This window comes from Ceratotherium simum, chromosome 12 (assembly GCF_057802395.1).
Source record: "Ceratotherium simum simum isolate JZ-2026a chromosome 12, ASM5780239v1, whole genome shotgun sequence".
Taxonomy (NCBI): Eukaryota; Metazoa; Chordata; class Mammalia; order Perissodactyla; family Rhinocerotidae; genus Ceratotherium; species Ceratotherium simum.
Genome location: NC_141911.1, coordinates 31879633 through 31896488, shown reverse-complemented (window position 1 = coordinate 31896488; position 16856 = coordinate 31879633). Strand labels below are relative to the sequence as shown.

The window sequence follows — 16856 nt, the reverse complement described above, 5'->3', positions numbered from 1 at the left end:
GCGCTTCTTATAAAAAAAAAAAAAGAAACATAACAGATTTTTAAAGTTTTTTTATTACAGAAATTTTCAAACATAAAAAGCAGACAGAGGGGCCGGCCTGGTGGCATAGTGGTTAAGTTCACGTGCTCCACTTCAGTGGCCTGGGGTTCGCGGGTTCGTATCCTGGGTGCAGACTCTTTGCACTGCTTATCAAGCCACGCTGTGGCAGGTGTCCCACATATAAAGTAGAGGAAGATGGGCATGGTTGTTAGCCCAGGGCCAACAGTCCTCAGCAAAAAGAGGAGGATTGGCAACAGATGTTAGCTCAGAGCTAATCTTCCTCACCAAAACAACCCCAAAAAAGTAGACAGAATGATAGAATGAACTCTCATGTGCCTATCATCTAGCTTCAGTAATGATTAACTCATGGCTAACTTTTATTCCCCATTCATATATTTTCCTTTGCCATCTTCTTCTGGAGCAAATCCCAGAAATCATGTCATTTCCTCTGCATATATTTTAACATGCATCTCTAAAAGATAAGAATCATTTTTTTATTGATGTTTTAATAGTTTATAACATTGTGAAATTTTGGGTTGTACATTTTTGTTTGTCCATCACCATATATATGTCTCCCTTCACCCCTTGTGCCCAACCCCTACTCCCATTGCCCCTGGTAACCACAATACAGTTTTCTCTGTCCATGTGTTGGTTTATATTCCACATATGAGTGAGATCATACAGTGTTTGTCATTCTCTTTCTGGCTTATTTCACTTAACATAATACCCTCCAGGTCCATCCATTTTGTTGCAAATGGGATAATTTTGTCTTTTTCTATGATGGAGTAGTATTCCATTGTATATATATATATACCACATCTTCTTGATCCAATCATCAGTCGAGGGACACTTAGGTTGCTTCCACTTCTTGGCTATAGTGAATAATGCTGCAATGAACATAGGGGTGCATAAGCCTCTTTGGATCGTTGATTTCGGGTTTGTTAGATAGATTCCCAATAGTGGGATAGCTGGATCATAGGGCATCTCTATTTTTAATTCTTTGAGGAATCTCCATACCGTTTTCCATAGAGGCTGCACCAGTTTGCATTCCCACCAGCTGTGTATGAGGGTTCCTGTTTCTCCACATCCTCTCCAACATTTGTTGTTTTTTGTCTTGGTGATTATAGCCATTCTAACAGGCGTGAGGTGATATCTTAGTGTTGTTTTGATTTGCATTTCCCTGATGATTAGTGATGCTGAACATCTTGTCATGTGCCTATTGGCCATCTGTATATCTTCTTTGGAGAAGTGTCTGTTCATTTCCTCTGCCCATTTTTTGATCAGGTTGTTTGTTTTTTTGTTGTTCAGTTGTGTGAGTTCTTTATATATTATGGAGATTAACCCCTTGTCAGATATATGTTTTGCAAATATTTTCCCCCAGCTGGTGGGTTGTCTATTCATCTTGATTCTGGTTTTGTTTGTCTTGTAGAAGCTCTTTAATCTGATAAAGTCCCACTTGCTTATTTTTTCTTTAGTTTCCCTAGTCTCGGTAGGCATGTCATCCGAAAAGATTCCTTTATGACCAATGTCAAATAGTGTGTTGCCTATATTTTCTTCTATGAGTTTTATAGTTTCAGGTCTCACCTTCAGGTCTTTGATAAGGATCATTTTTAATATGATCACAGTACCATATTATACTTTAAAAAATTAATGATTGCTTAATATCATAAATATTTAGTTTTTGAATTTCCAATTGTCTCATAAATATCTTTTTATTTATTTATTTTAGTTACCTCAAATTAGGTTCAACATAAAGCCCACATTTGCACAAATCTTCAGTCTGTGCATTCCTGCCGTCCATCTCTTTACTTTGTCCTTGCAATTCATCTGTTGAAGAAACTGGATCATGTATCCTGAAGTTTCCCATTGTCTAGACTTGGCTGTTGCTCATCTCCAACGTGTACCTTAATATGTTCCTCTGTCCTCTGTGTTTTCCTTAAATTGGGAGGTAGATCTAGAGAAGTAATTAGATTCAGGTTCCCTTTTTTTGGCAAGACTACTTCATAAGTGCTCTTTTCTGTTTTCCTTCAGAAGCACATGTCTGATTTGTCTCTTTTTGTGATGTTGGCCCCCGCTGATGCGCAGCCTAGACCTGCTAATGATTGATTCACTAAGTGTTGCGAAGTATAATATTCTGAGTCTATCATCCCTTTATCATTTATTACCTGGACTATATTAATAAAGAGAAACTTCCAGGGCTGGCCTGGAGGCGTAGTGGTTAAGTTCGCGTGCTCCTCTTCAGCAGCCTGGGGTTCGTAGGTTCAGATCCTGGGCCTGGACTTACGCATTGCTCATCAAGCCATGCTGCAGTAGCATCCCACATACAAAAACAGAGGAGGATGGGCACAAATGTTAGTTCAGGGCTAGTCTTCCTCAGTAAAAAGAGGAAGATTGCCAACAGATGTTAGCTCAGGGCCAATCTTCCTCACCCAAAAAAATAGAAAATAAAAAATAAAGACAAACTTCCTCTCATCTACTTACTGGTAACCCAGCAGAGTAGTTCATTATAGGTAAGTCAGGACAAATGCTTGATGCTAAACTTTTATTTAACAGTCTTCAAAATAATGGATTGGTTCACTAACATTCTTCAGTGTTCCAACTATGATAATTAAAGGTTTGTTTAGTTTCCATTTTAAGAATCATTAATCGTGAATTTAAACATATTAGAAAGGGCTTCAATCTATTGCCATTATTATCTTTATTAATGCTCAAATTGTCCCATCTTTGGACACTGGGATCCCCTTAAAGTTGGTTCCTGAGTCTTTCTGATATGATCCTAGTAGTCTTTAGTAGTCTCCTAATATCTGGTATGACAAAATGATACAGACTCCTCACGTAGATTTCCTCTCCAAGAATTGGAATCAGACAAGGACTCCTGGTTCTTTTGGGTGGAACATGGTATTGGGAGGCCATATTCTGAATACAAGGAGTGCTCATTGCTTCTGGGTCAGTTATTGTTTGTAGGCCTTTTTCAGTGGACAGAGAATACACACATGCACATACTAAAATATGTTCATGTTGATACTTCTAATTCAAATTGATTACCATAGGGTTTTGTTAAATAACAGATTTGTATTCTTTAACAAAATGTAAACACTTCAGACAATCCAAAAAACTCAGACAAAGCCTAAGCTAGTGACTCTCTTTCATTCTTTTATTCAGTTGTTGATGAGTCATTATCATGGAACGTATACTTTACCATTTATAGGGGATATAAAGACAAATAAAAAAGAACTCCTGCCCTTAAGAAAGTCAGACTGTAGAGCAGAAAATTATGTAACATTTATTAGTTGTGATTTCTATGCTTTGATCCATTTGCTTCATTCTCATAGGAATGCTGCAGAAAACTTTCATGAATGTGATACATATCTTTGTTCCTATTATACTGATTTTCATCTTGTTACTTTATCTTACATTTTATAGTTGCCTCTATTTTGCAATTGGATGAAGTAAAAGCAAAGGTATGAACAATATATCTCACCATATTTTTTATATTGCTATGCCCCAAGTATCATTTTAGAAGCTAATTTTAACAAAATCAATACTTTAATCCTTCAGAAATATATGATGAACATCCATGCAAACATTTCCAGATTGGCCAAGTCCCAATATTTCTTCAAAATTTTTAATGAAATGACAGAAAATAAGTATAGCAGAAGACCTGTGTACATCTCCAAATCTGATTCTCCTCCTCCTTCCCTATAGATAGGCTTTTTTCCAAAGTAGGGGTTTATTTTTCTAGTCCCTATATTCATGAATAATATATAGTAGGTATTGTTTCTTTCTAAGTAATGGTATTATAGCAGGATTATTGCTCAATATATTTGTGTGTGTGTGTGTGTGTGTGTGTGTGTGTGTGTGTGTCTGCAGCAGGCTCATTGTCCCCAGACAATCCACCATGTCATCTTTAGGATATTAAACCTTCCCAAGCATGAACATGATATGCCTTTCCATCTCATTCTTCTTTTAGGTCTTTCATTAATATTTTGTAATTTCCTACATAAAGGTCTTGAATATCTTTTATTGAAATTTCCCTCCCTATGCTCCCAATCAGGATGATCCTGATTTGGGGGTTTTGAAACTTATATGATTTGAAGGGTTCTCTTTGAGAAAAATAGGACAATATTACAAATATAAATTGTCCACTGCCCCCTACTCCCATCCCAGAGGAACTTGTGCAAGTGAAGGGCCCTGAAGCTTAAACTTCATTAGCTTCACAGTAAGTCTGCCCATAGATCCTACGGTTTTCTTTGTTATGGTGAATATCTTTGAAAACCTGCTTAGTTTTTAAAATGCTAGTGCTTTTTGTATTGTTTTCAGAAATTTTTTATCTTATTAATTCCGATGGTTTGCCTGTAGCATGTTTTGGGTTCTCCATGTAGACAATTAGATTATCTGCAGGTAAAGGCAATGTTGTCTCTTGCTTTCCTGTGTTTGTGTCAGACATGACAAAGCAACAAATGTCTTTAAAAATGGTATAAAACACAATGCCAATTAAAGTTAATCACCAAATCTGAGGTCTGCGCATTCTAAAAGAAAAACATGAACATAAGCCTGTCTCTGTAAAGTTCCCACGTACACATACATGTAAGTACATAGGTGACATTTTCTAGGTACAATTAACTCTGACCTTAAGAACATTTAGTCTTCACAGACACTCACAGATGCTTGGTATTCATAATCATATTTCTTTATACTTAATACTAATTTCTATCCACTAACTACCAATTTCCTTTCAATAAAAGTTGATTTGCATTTCAGATTATCAAAAATTATTCATTTAAGGTAGATGGTTGGCTGGTTTCTATTTAGGACACAGAAAAACTATTATGATTTCACATTAAACTTTTAAATTCTTTTCTTAAAAATGAAAGTGATTCTAGACAATAACAAATCTATTTTGTTTGTAATTTGGTGTTATTTTCAACATTAACTATTTTCCCAGAAGGAGATAGATAGTTGGTAGACAAAAGAGAAAATGCTAAAAGCTCTTAATCCTTTATGGATAGTGACTTTTACCTGAAGATACTGAATATATAACTTCAGCATTGCTTCCTTCATCAAGATCCTTTGCAAACACAGTCGTAACCAACATATTTACTGGTTGACCTTCCAGAACCTGTCATTAAAACAAATGGCTTACAAATTAGTCAGTGAAATTTTAAAAAGAAATATTAATGAATCTATAAGTGAAAGAACACATTAAGCATTTTTTAAACTATTTTAAAATCCACATATAATTCAAATGTCTACCATATAAAAGTTATATCGGTGTAAAACCACGAAAAGAATCCACATTACAAGTTTAAAGCTTTTACTCAATTTGAACAAATTATCTGTGACATTTGAACTAATTTTGAGGGGAAAAAAGGGAAATCAAATTGACTAAACAATCTTAGATTTTGGATGTATTTTATGAATTCTAGCATCTTCTCATTCATCACCTTCTCAGGACAACATTTTTTAAAAGGTCCAAAATATGCTAAAGATAAACATAAACTTTTATTTCAGGAAACATGCCTCATACAGGAAACATACCTCATTAATTAACAGGAACTTTCCTGGAATATTGAAATGTACATGTGGAGTTGAATTCCATGTTTAGAATCCTTCTACCCAATTAAGCCATGAGATATTTTAATGATATAATTAAAATCATAAGGATAATATCATAATGCTTTGCTTTAGTAGAGTTTTCTTTCAATAGGGCTTTGGAAGATGAGTTGAAAGTTATTAACTTCCTTAATACCTTTTTTGAATTGTTCAATATGCATATCTGAGCACAATTTGAATATCCAATTCAGCTGTTCTGGAGTAATAGCTTCCAAACATTTTATTCATATAACCCATTCATTTTTTCAAGTTTGAATACCTCCAAGATATATTTATTAATTAGGTACATGAACTAATATGCTAATTTATTATGTATATTATAAAACACACAAAAACATGGGAATGAAAAAGAAGAGATAATAGAAATATAATTAGAAGTTTCTGTATGTGCCCAAACAGATTGAATTTCATAATCTCTGGATGCATGTCTCTCCACTTTAGAGCTACAGATTGTTCCCCCATCTTTAACTAACCATCTTAGAGATGTGTGTCGATTGCCCATAAGGAGCTCTGCACAAGAGATGTAAGCAACTTACTTGAAAAACAATCCACATCTGAGCATTACTGATAATGGGGTACTATATGTTTGTACACAATGGGCACAGCTACGTTATCATAAAACAAAAGGATGTGTGTTCCCAAATAGCACATATACCCGTTTTCTTTTTAAAAATTTGTGGTTTTTTTTGACATGTGCACAATTTCTACATCTTCTAGAAATGCATGCATTGTTACACCGACTGATTTGATAAATTCACACTTTTTGCCACAAGATGGTGCTCAAAACAAATGACTAAGAATATCACAAAATCACCGCAAGGCTACTTCACTCCACAAACCTTGATGTGCAATTCCTTTCCAGGGAGACACTGTGGGAAATATGGCCTGTTATCATTGATGTCAGTAACTGAGACATAAACCACCATGGTGGCATTTCGAGGTGGGGAGCCATGGTCCATCACTAGGACAGTTGCCTGATGGTGCACCTGACGCTCGTGATCCAGTGCCACCCAACTGATAAATTCGCCTGCGGAACAAAAGAGGCTGACGCTGTGTACTAGAATTTTCGCATTATGAACCACATCCAAACCAATTCACAGAAAGGAAAATCAGATATAGAGCTCTGAATCAAAGCATGACTTCTGAGACCACGTACATAAGTAGTTTGGCTCTACTGTTGAAAGAATTGTCCGAAGTTTCTCCTGAAAATGCCACTTTAAATTTGGCATTCTTTGTATTTCAAATCATCTACCATCAACCACTTGAACCAAAAAATGAATTCATAAAAACAAATGATAAAATACTCTGTGGGAATTTAGTAATGATTGAGAAGATTTAAAATTACAGCATATCTCTCTTCGTGCTTCTATATAGGAAAATGGAAAGCACTTCAGCTCTGACACCACAAGTTCTGGGTTTGGCTCACAGTTTCTCCACCTCAGAAGTGGAAGGATTTCTCTGAGCCCACCTCTTAGGGCTATCAGAAACAAATACAATCAAAAATTTAAAAGTATTTTATAAGCTGTAAATTATTACAAACATGGCAGCTGTTATCATTACTTTAAAGTAATGGCAAAATATCTTCCTGAAAATCGAATGCATTCTTTGGGCAATGGTTTGTCTTTTACATATACAGTTGTTTATTGTTACCTCACAAAATATATGTGTAGTGATGGCTGGTGACTTCCCAAATAACTCTTAATGCTTTACAAGGCTTATTTCACGTATTCTTGCTCAGAACTGTCTTCTAGGCAACTTCCCTCACCTCAGCCCTGGAGACTGAGGCATAAAATCATAACTGCCTCTACCTGTTGCCAAGAGCTTTCAGAGGCCCAGTGCTCTCTCTATTAGCCCATCTCCTGCTGCAGAGTTCCACCAGGCACTAATTTCCTCACTGTTTATGTAAATACCTATTTGTGAGAAAGTAAACATGAAGCACCTACCACCTAATATCGCTATTGCTAAGATTTTTTGCCCTTTTCATCCAAATGAAATGACAGAGTGTAAAATAAAACAAAAAGTGAATTCAGGAACAAAATAGAAAATTCACATTTGGGTAAGTTGCTGAATTAAATGCAATGTTTACTATATTTGTTTACTATATAAACTATATTTGCATAGTGTTTACTATAAGTGTGATTTTAACAAATACCCCACAGATAATGACTGCATTTTTAATGTTCCAAACTGTACTTCTCCTCTGAAACCCCTAAATCTTGAATGGCAAACAGATTTTGATTTGATGAACCAACTCTGATTGACAAGTAGCAACTATTTGGGAGTCAGTGGTGAAAAAGACTGTGAGGCTCAGCCTGGGGCTGGGATGGGGGATGCCAACGCAGGCTCCCATGGGAGCTCAAGTCCTGATCACTTGGAGGTCTGCTCAGAGCACCAGGGTGTGCAGGATGGGCATGAGCGCCATGCTCTGAAGGGTGCCCTCCACCCCTGTGTTGCCACACTCTACCCAGCCCTGGTGAATGGGAACAGTTCATGAGTACATAGTCTTCCAAGCCTCTTCTCCACTTTAACTCTTTACCCCTCAGAGTGGAGGACAGGGAGCATGTCAGGAATTGTCTCCTTTATTTGTGGTAAGGACACTGAGCTCTGAGGTTAAGCTACTTGCTTAAAGCCACACAACTCTAGGAATGGACACCTGGTCTTCTGAATCCAGGCGCTGGACTAAATGTATCAGAAAGAAGATCATGGGAGAACCAACTGCATATTTTAATTTATTTCAAAAAAATAAACTGCCGAGTGAAATAGAAAACTATCTAGCATATGGAAGTAAAGAGCCAGCAGGCAGTTTGTGCCCTGCAGAGTGGATCCCAGTTTAGGAGTGAATGGGAGCTGAAATCCAGCTTGCAATCGGCTTGGCAAGTCATGTGCCTTGGTGTAAAGCTCCATCTGCTGGAGGAAGAGGCACCTTTTCCTAATTCACACAACAGGCATTTGAGAGTAAAGGCTTGAAGTTAATCAGAAAGGAATTCAAATTTCGTCCCACTAGAGGGCAGGGGGCACTATTTACAAAGGCTACGGCATACATGGTGCTTCCTGGAACTGTACAAAGCAGTGACCTCCTCTCACTTCCTTCTAGCCCCGTGACCTTGAGCACGTTACTCGAGCTATCTGAGCCTCAGTTTTCCCAGCTATATGGTTGCAATATAAACATATTTCATTGGTAGTTGGTTGCAGGAATCAAATAAAGTCCTTGTAAATTTGTACAATATACATTTTAAAATATAATAACTCTTTTATATTTAACTTCATAATTAAGACTTGAAAAAAACTCAGTGTAAATATTTGCCCTTTCCCCATGGTTCCCTTATCAAAATAAGAATGGGAAATATATCAATAGAGTGATTTTGAAATCTTAACTAATGGATTATTTTCCAGTTCTACATCAATGACATTTATATTTTATAAAATATTATTTGACATTTTTAAAAAACCTCTACAAATGGAAAAGAATGGTTGGGGGAAAAATTGGACTTTACACAAGGATTTATTCAGTCCAGTTCTGACTGTACCTCTAATTCAGAATAAGAACCATTGAGTGGCAATATGTGGGTATGAGGCAAGAAAAGTGTGAATCATTAGAGGTAAAATTCTACCCAATTTGACCTCATTTTAAAATCACAATACTGTAATCAAATAAGGTATTCACTAAAAACTGTGACTTTAACTATATGTTTGTACTAATGTTATAACTAAATGATTTGAGTTTTGTCAATTCCAATACTAAATGAATAAGTGGAAGCTACAAAATGCTACCTGTATGAGGATTCATCTTGAAGAATTTTCCATCAGACAAAAGGAAATATGACAGCTGTCCATTCTTTCCCGAGTCTCTGTCAAGTGCTGTAATTTTGCCTATTACCCCTTGGGGAACAGGACTCTCCTCGACTTTCAAAAACAACACATCATGCAAGAAGGTAGGGGAATTGTCATTCTCATCCACGACATGAACAATTACTGAAGTGCTCACATTTTGCGACAATCTGTCCTTGGGGATCCAGGCAAACACTCTAAAATTATATGATTGTGTGGTTTCATAGTCGAGCTGTCGCCGCAAATAAATCCAACCTGTGTAAGGACGGATGCCAAACACAGCAGAGTCGGTGCTGGGTTCCAGCGAGTACAGAGGCTGCCAGGTTGTGCGCTGTGGGCCAAGTGGGTAGGCCTGTATTTGCAGTATTTGGGTCATCAGTGAGAGAGATTCACTAACTTCCACTTGATAGACCAAATTTTCAAAAGTCAAAGATGGGCTTTGCTCTTGTTTTTCGATAATGACTGTTAGCACTAACAGAGATGCCCGAGGAGGAATGCCGAGGTCCTGGGCCATGAGACTTAGTGTGTACTTCTGGGGCACATCACCTCCCAGACTCTCATTGAGATATACCACACCAAGCCCTGAGTCAATGGAAAAGATGCCTGGATTCTGGTTTGCAATGGCATATCGGATGAATCCATTCCACCCACTGTCCTTGTCTTCCGCACGGGCACAGTACAAGGCTGTGCCAGGCAGAGTGGCTTGGGATATTTTAACCTCATCAGAGGCTTTGGGAAACACCGGATGGTTGTCGTTGACATCGATTACAGTTATGTTGACCTCTGTGCTGCTGCAGGCTGGGGGGCTGCCAATCTGTGCCTGGACCGTGAGCACTACCACGGGCTGCGTTTCGTGATCCAGAGGCTTCTGGGTTCGAATGGTGCCCAGCCATGGGTGAATAGAGAACTTTCCATCCAAATCACCAGAGGAGATTCTATAAAAAATTGGCTCTGAGGAATCTGGAAAAAAAAAAAAAAAAAAGGAAAAAAAAGAAAAAGAGAAAGCAATCACTGTATGCCAAAAAAATGTGCCTGCCAGAAACTCTGAAAACTGAAAGCATTGATATATACTACATCCATGGAGAATTCTGTGCAATGTCTTACATCTTCCTCAGCTCTGCAAAGCCTGTTGGAAAGTGGACACATGATTTAAGATGTAATTAGTGGACAAAGGTAATGTTCAATTGACAATGAGCAAGCCACAGGTTTCACTATCTTCCTTCATTCTTCTGGCATTAAGTAAAAGGGAAAGATATTCAGAAAATAATTTGGATGCCTGTTTTATACCTTTGAGGAAGCCAAGTTAAATTTATGTTGATGTTTCTCCATGATCTCTACCTATGAATGGCAGATACTCTCCACAAAAGTTAAGGGAAGGAGAGAAGATGGAAAAGGAGGAGACTGGGAGCAGGAGAAGATCTTTAGACAAGCAATTCACTTCTACAGATTTATCCTGGAAAGAAACTTCTAAAAATCATACAAGCATATTTACTTGAGTATCATTTGGGCTAGCAAAAATGATTATAAATCATTCAAATTGTAGCAAAAGGGAAATGTTTAAATAAAACATGTTTTATAATCTAAGTTGGAATACTGTGCAAACATTTTTTTAAATTGGATAGAATGATGTCCAATTACTTGGAAATCAGTCCACAATATACAAAGTAGGGAGAAAAAGGGAGTTGTAGAACAACAAAGATAGTAGGATGTATTTTCATAAAAAAAAATAATTTAGGGGCCAGCCCCATGACTAGTGGTTACATGGTTAAGTGCACACACTCCACTTCGGTGGCCCGGGGCTTGCAGGTTGGGATCCTGGGTGTGGACCAATGCACTGCTTGTCAGGCCATGCTGTGGTGGCGTCCCATATAAAGTAGAGGAAGAGGGGCACGGATGTTAGCCCAGGGCCAATCTTCCTCAGCAAAAAGAGGAGGATGGAAACTGATGTTAGCTTCCTCACCAAAAAAAATAAATAAATAAATAAATTTAAAAAGTGTGTGTGTTTTGGGGAGTGGGTTATAGGAGATGTATACTTTCTACATTATAATTATTCTGTATTGTTTTAAACTCTTTTAAAAGTACCTATTACTTTTGTGATCAGATAAAAATTGTAGGATAGAAATAATGTTGAAAGAACAAAGACCAAGCCACAGATTGTGTGGTCTCCATTCTTCTTGCGTGGAGAAAAAGAAAGATGTATTCAAGATTGTACAGCCTAAGAAAATACAGGAAATGTTCCAGTAACAGATTTCAACCTCCCATAAGAAGTAAATACTTACTCAGGAACTCTTTTGCTTTCACTGTTCCCACAGGGCTGTCTTCGGGCACATCTTCATAAACTGAGAAAGTATACTTAGGCCTTTCAAATTCAGCGGGCGCCAGAGTGGTCTGAAGAATGTGTATTGTGACATCAGCATTAACGACAGATGTGAGCCCGCCACCATCTCGAGCACAGACCATCAACAAAAGCGTAGTAGATTCCAAATGGCTAAGAGTGGACGTTAAGTAAATAATTCCTGGGTAGGGAAAAGAAAGAATTAAAAAACAGATAACAAGCAATCAATACTGATGAGCCGTAGTCACACCTGATCTGTTAATTCTACTGTGATGGTTAATTTTATGCGTCAACTTGACTGGGCTGTGAAGTGCCCAGATATTTGGTCAAACATTGTGCTGTGTGTTTCTGTGAGGGTGTTTTTGGATGAGATTAACATTTGAGTGAGTAGACTGAATCAGGCAGATTGCCCTCCCTCATATGGATGAGCCTCATCCGGTCAGTTGAAGGCCTGAATAGAACAAAAGGGAGACTCCTCCTGCCTGACTGCCTTCAAACTGAGACACTGTTTTTTTTTCCTGCCTTCAGAATTGAACTGAAACATTCCTGAGTCTTGAGACTGCCAGCCTTCACTAGAACCACACCGTTGGCTCTCCTGGTCTCCACTTTACCAACTCACTGCAGATCTTGGGACTTTTTAGCCTCCACAATCACATGAGCTAATTCCTTATAATAAATCTCTTTATATCTATCTATCTATATCTCTATATTTATATACATCTCCTATTGGTTCCATTTCTCTGGAGAACCCTGACTAATACATCTACTTTCCAATCAAAGAACTTGAGGATATTTGCAAAATGATGGTCCAAATTCTGTCAAGTAAGTGATATTTTCCTAGAATTTAAACATTAGACATCTTGCAAGTGTATCAATTTACCAGAAAAACATAAATGACATTGCCTTTGTTAGGCCTTACCACCATATCGCCAGCCCAGGATGACAGAATAGCAGAGTATACCCATAACCCAAAGTAATCTAGGCTAATACAGGATTGTGCCCAGGCACCAGTATCCTAAATCTGCAGAATGAAACTAAAATTTTATCTTCTGAGGTATTTGACATCTGCCCTGAACTAGATCGTGTAGGGCAGCTCTCTTTTTTAACTGACTCCATTTTATCTTTATTGGTGAGAAGGTGTAATGCCGATGGCTGTGGGTAAGAAAACTTCAATAAACGTCAAAACCATGGGGACAAGAGTGGCAAGTTAGGCTTATGTACATAGTGTGTGTGAGAGGAGAAGGTATTAATGGTTAAGTTGGGAGAGATCCAGTAATGCTGAGAAAACCAATTATTTAATATTATTAATATACCCTTTAGTGTGCTAGTTTGAAAACATGAAAACAGATCTAACATAAACAACTTCAGAAATGAACATGCTAGTTTCACTTAACGAGAAAGAGAAAACATGCAAACTTATTCAATGAATTTGCATACAAGTAAATGTAGCTGAACTTTACAGAATCTGTCACAATACAATTGGCCATAAGTATTAGTTAAATGAAGGAATACGGCAGTTTTTTGCCAGTTTATGAAAAGATGGCAAAAACATCAGAATTATCAATTTTCTAGGCATAAAAAAGGTAACACCATTCCAATTCTTCGTTTTCTTAAATCAAAACCTGCCCTCTTGAAACCACAATTCCTTGTTCCTACTTCTATTAGAAATTTAACGAAATATGTCTTATTTCTCTTTGGTATAATACATCATCAATAACTGAAGTCAAATATTTTGTCTGATGTGCTCCAGGCACAACATCCCCATTTTCTTTAAGAGTTCTTTATCTAACATGGTTTTAAGTCATTTCACTCATAGTTCCTTTCTCCTGAACGTGCTCCAGGTTGATCAGTGAACACGTGGTTCCAAATACAATCTGACTATTACGAAGAAGAGTATAAACACTCTTTATTAGAATACTTATAAAATACTAATGTTACCAAGTATTATTATACCAGCTTTTAGCAGCCGTATTAAAATTTGGGTTCATACTGATTTGGTGGTCCACCAAAGCACTAATAATTATCACACAAATTTCTAAGTCAGACCTTTTCCATCTGTTATTGATGAGCTTTAAAAATTATTTATTATTAAAGTCTATGCTTGATAAAAAATAAAACTCAAATGATACAAAAGTGTCTGTCTATAGAAGAAAATGAAAAGTCCCTCTACCCTAATCACCTCCACTCCCCAGGTATACATTCTTCCAGAGTTAACTCAATTTCAATTATAGAAAAAATTTTAAAGGTTTCATTTTCCACTCCTGATGATTTTGACAACGAAAAGATTAACATCAGCCTCAACTAGACCACAACCTGATCTTCCTCCCTCCAGACTGATTCCTTCTAAACCATTTTTCATACTTATATTAGAATAGTCTTCCTAAAATCCAAATCAATGCCTCTCCAAGTTATCAGGGTGAAGTTCAAACGCCTTATCTTAATACACCAAGCCATTCATAAATCAGCCCTATTCCACCTCTGTTGCCCACCACACCACTCTCATAGAGCACCTTTTGCTCTAGGCACAGTGAACTATTTATAATTTCCAGAATAGACTTTGTTCTTTGCCATTTGGATTGTTGCATCCTCTTCCTGGAACAACTTCCTCACCTTCTTTGGCTTAATGATTTCTAGTGATATTTTAAAGCACAGCTCAAGTCAAGCGTCACCTGGTGCAGGCGGCCTTCTCCTACCCTCCACTTTGCTTTAGATACCACTCTCCTATGATCGCATAGTCACCTGTGTACATGCACCTATTATAGATCTAACATGTTGTAATTAAATTAACAGTTTTTATCTTTCTAATCATTCATTAATTTTACTCCATGATTTATAAATAAAATTGAAAGATGACATTTTGAAAATATATAAACAACAATTTGGTATCCATAATAAATGAAGAGTTCTGCAAAGAAGCTGAAAAATACAAGTAAACGAAAAATTATGTTAGCAGTGGATAAGGACAGATAATTCAGATAAGAAGAAAGTGTTAATAAATATGATAATGTTCAAACTCACTAAAAATAACGGAAATACAAAATTAAAATAATGACTTCTTGTTTTTACCTCTCATGTTTGCTAAAATTTTAAGTGAGAAGACCCAAGGCTAATAAAGGATGTAGTATTTATGTACACTATCCAAAAGGCACTTTGGCAATATTTATCAAACTGTAAATTGTTCGTATTCAGTAACCTAGAAATCTACCCTCTACATACATAAGTAAGAAATAAATGGACAGGACGCCCTTTGCAATATTGCAAATGACTTTAATATCTATCAAGAAAAGAATGAATGGTTTGACCAAAAAAAGAATGAATGGTTTGATCAATGAATGGTGATCAATGAATGTTAATCCTATTGATTATTGATTGGTTATATCTAATATAATAGATATATTATACCTAATAATAGGTATTAGGTACCTAATATTATACCTAATATTATCTATTATATTAATACCATAGACTAATATGTAGCATCCAAAAAGAACAAAGAGAGTACACACGTTTGTCTAGAAAGATTTTACATGCTACTTTTACATGAAAACAAGTTGTAAAAGTAAATCTATGATATCAACCCAGTGTGGTAAAAAAATTTAGTACTGCTTAAACATTTAAAAAATGAAAGTATATCTCTACTGTGAAAAATTCATGAAGTGCTGCTAAGTGAGAATATTAGATTAGAGAACAATATGTAATGTATATCACTAACATATACAAACACTAACACATATACTTTGTAAACACAGAGAAATATGCACACTGGAAAACATGGAAGGACTTGAACAACTATAAAGAGAGGTCATCTCCGTGGGTTGAGATTCTGCACTTTCTACTTCTTACATTCCTATAGTTTTATTATTTATTTATTTATTTAATTTTTAGTGAGGAAGATTGGCCTCTGAGCTCACATCTGTTGCCAATCTTCTTCTTTTTGCTGAGGAAGATTGGCCCTGAGCTAACATCCGTGCCCATCTTCTTCTATTTTGTATGTGGGACGCCACCACAGCATGGCTTGATGAGCAGTGCATAGATCCGCACCTGGGATCCGAATCTGGGAACCCCGGGCTGCCGAAGCAGAGTGCGTGAACTTAATCACTATGCCACCAGGCCGGCACCACATTCCTATAGTTTTAATGGGCATATGTGCTATGGATTGAATTGTGTCCCCCTAAAACTCATATGTTGAAACCCTAATCCCTAGTGAGGCTGCCTTCAGAGTAAGGAATTAATTAAGGTTAAATAAGGTCATAAGGGTGGAGCCCTAATCCTATAGGGTTAGTGTCCTTATAAGAGGAGACACAGGAGAGCTTGCTCTCTCTCCACCACGTGAGAACACAGTGAGAAGGCAGCCATCTACAAGACAGGAAGAGCTCTCACCAGGAACTAAATCAGCCAGCACCTCCATCTCAGACTTCCACCCTCCAGAACTGGGAGTAATAAACTTCTGTTGTTTAAGCCACCCAGTCTGTGGTATTTTGTTATAGCAGCCTGAGCTGACTAAGCCAATATGTTAACTTAGTAGTTAGGAAAAAAATACATATATTAAAATATTAAAGATATTCAGAAAAAGAAGATATGTTTGTTACAAAAAAATAAATTATACTCTCTCTCTTTCGAGCTATATAGGAAACTTGTATACTATAGCAAAGATTTAAACCTGACATTAAAACGTGTGTCTTTAAAAATAACTGCACCAGTCTCTTCTCTAAAAATAGGATTCTTATTATGTAAAAAGCTTCAAGGATGTATATGAATGGAAATTTCAGAAGCAGCAAATGAGGATATTTAGGAGTGCTGTATTCAATTAAATGAATCCCTGAGGTTGAGATAAACATGCTCTGTAGAAATTATCTATATAAAACTGTTCGAACATGTGATTCCCAGATACAAACAAAAATAATTTACAAATGCATAAATTGCTACCAAAATGTGCCACAATAACATATGGTAAATTGTGAAATCTAATAAAATAAATATCTCTGCTATTTAAAAGCATTTTATCTCTGGTGAGCATCATTTAGTATTTAATGATCACTAG

At 36.7% G+C, this 16856-nt stretch overlaps 1 protein-coding gene across 1 annotated transcript in view; it reads right to left on the bottom strand.

Moving 5' to 3' along the window:
* DCHS2 (dachsous cadherin-related 2) overlaps positions 1-16856 on the bottom strand; it is a 140699-nt gene that overhangs the window by 84156 nt on the left and 39687 nt on the right. The window contains 4 exon segments of the mRNA XM_087437260.1: positions 5059-5158; positions 6492-6679; positions 9424-10440; positions 11760-11996. Coding sequence (XP_087293386.1) covers positions 5059-5158; positions 6492-6679; positions 9424-10440; positions 11760-11996 — 1542 coding nt within the window.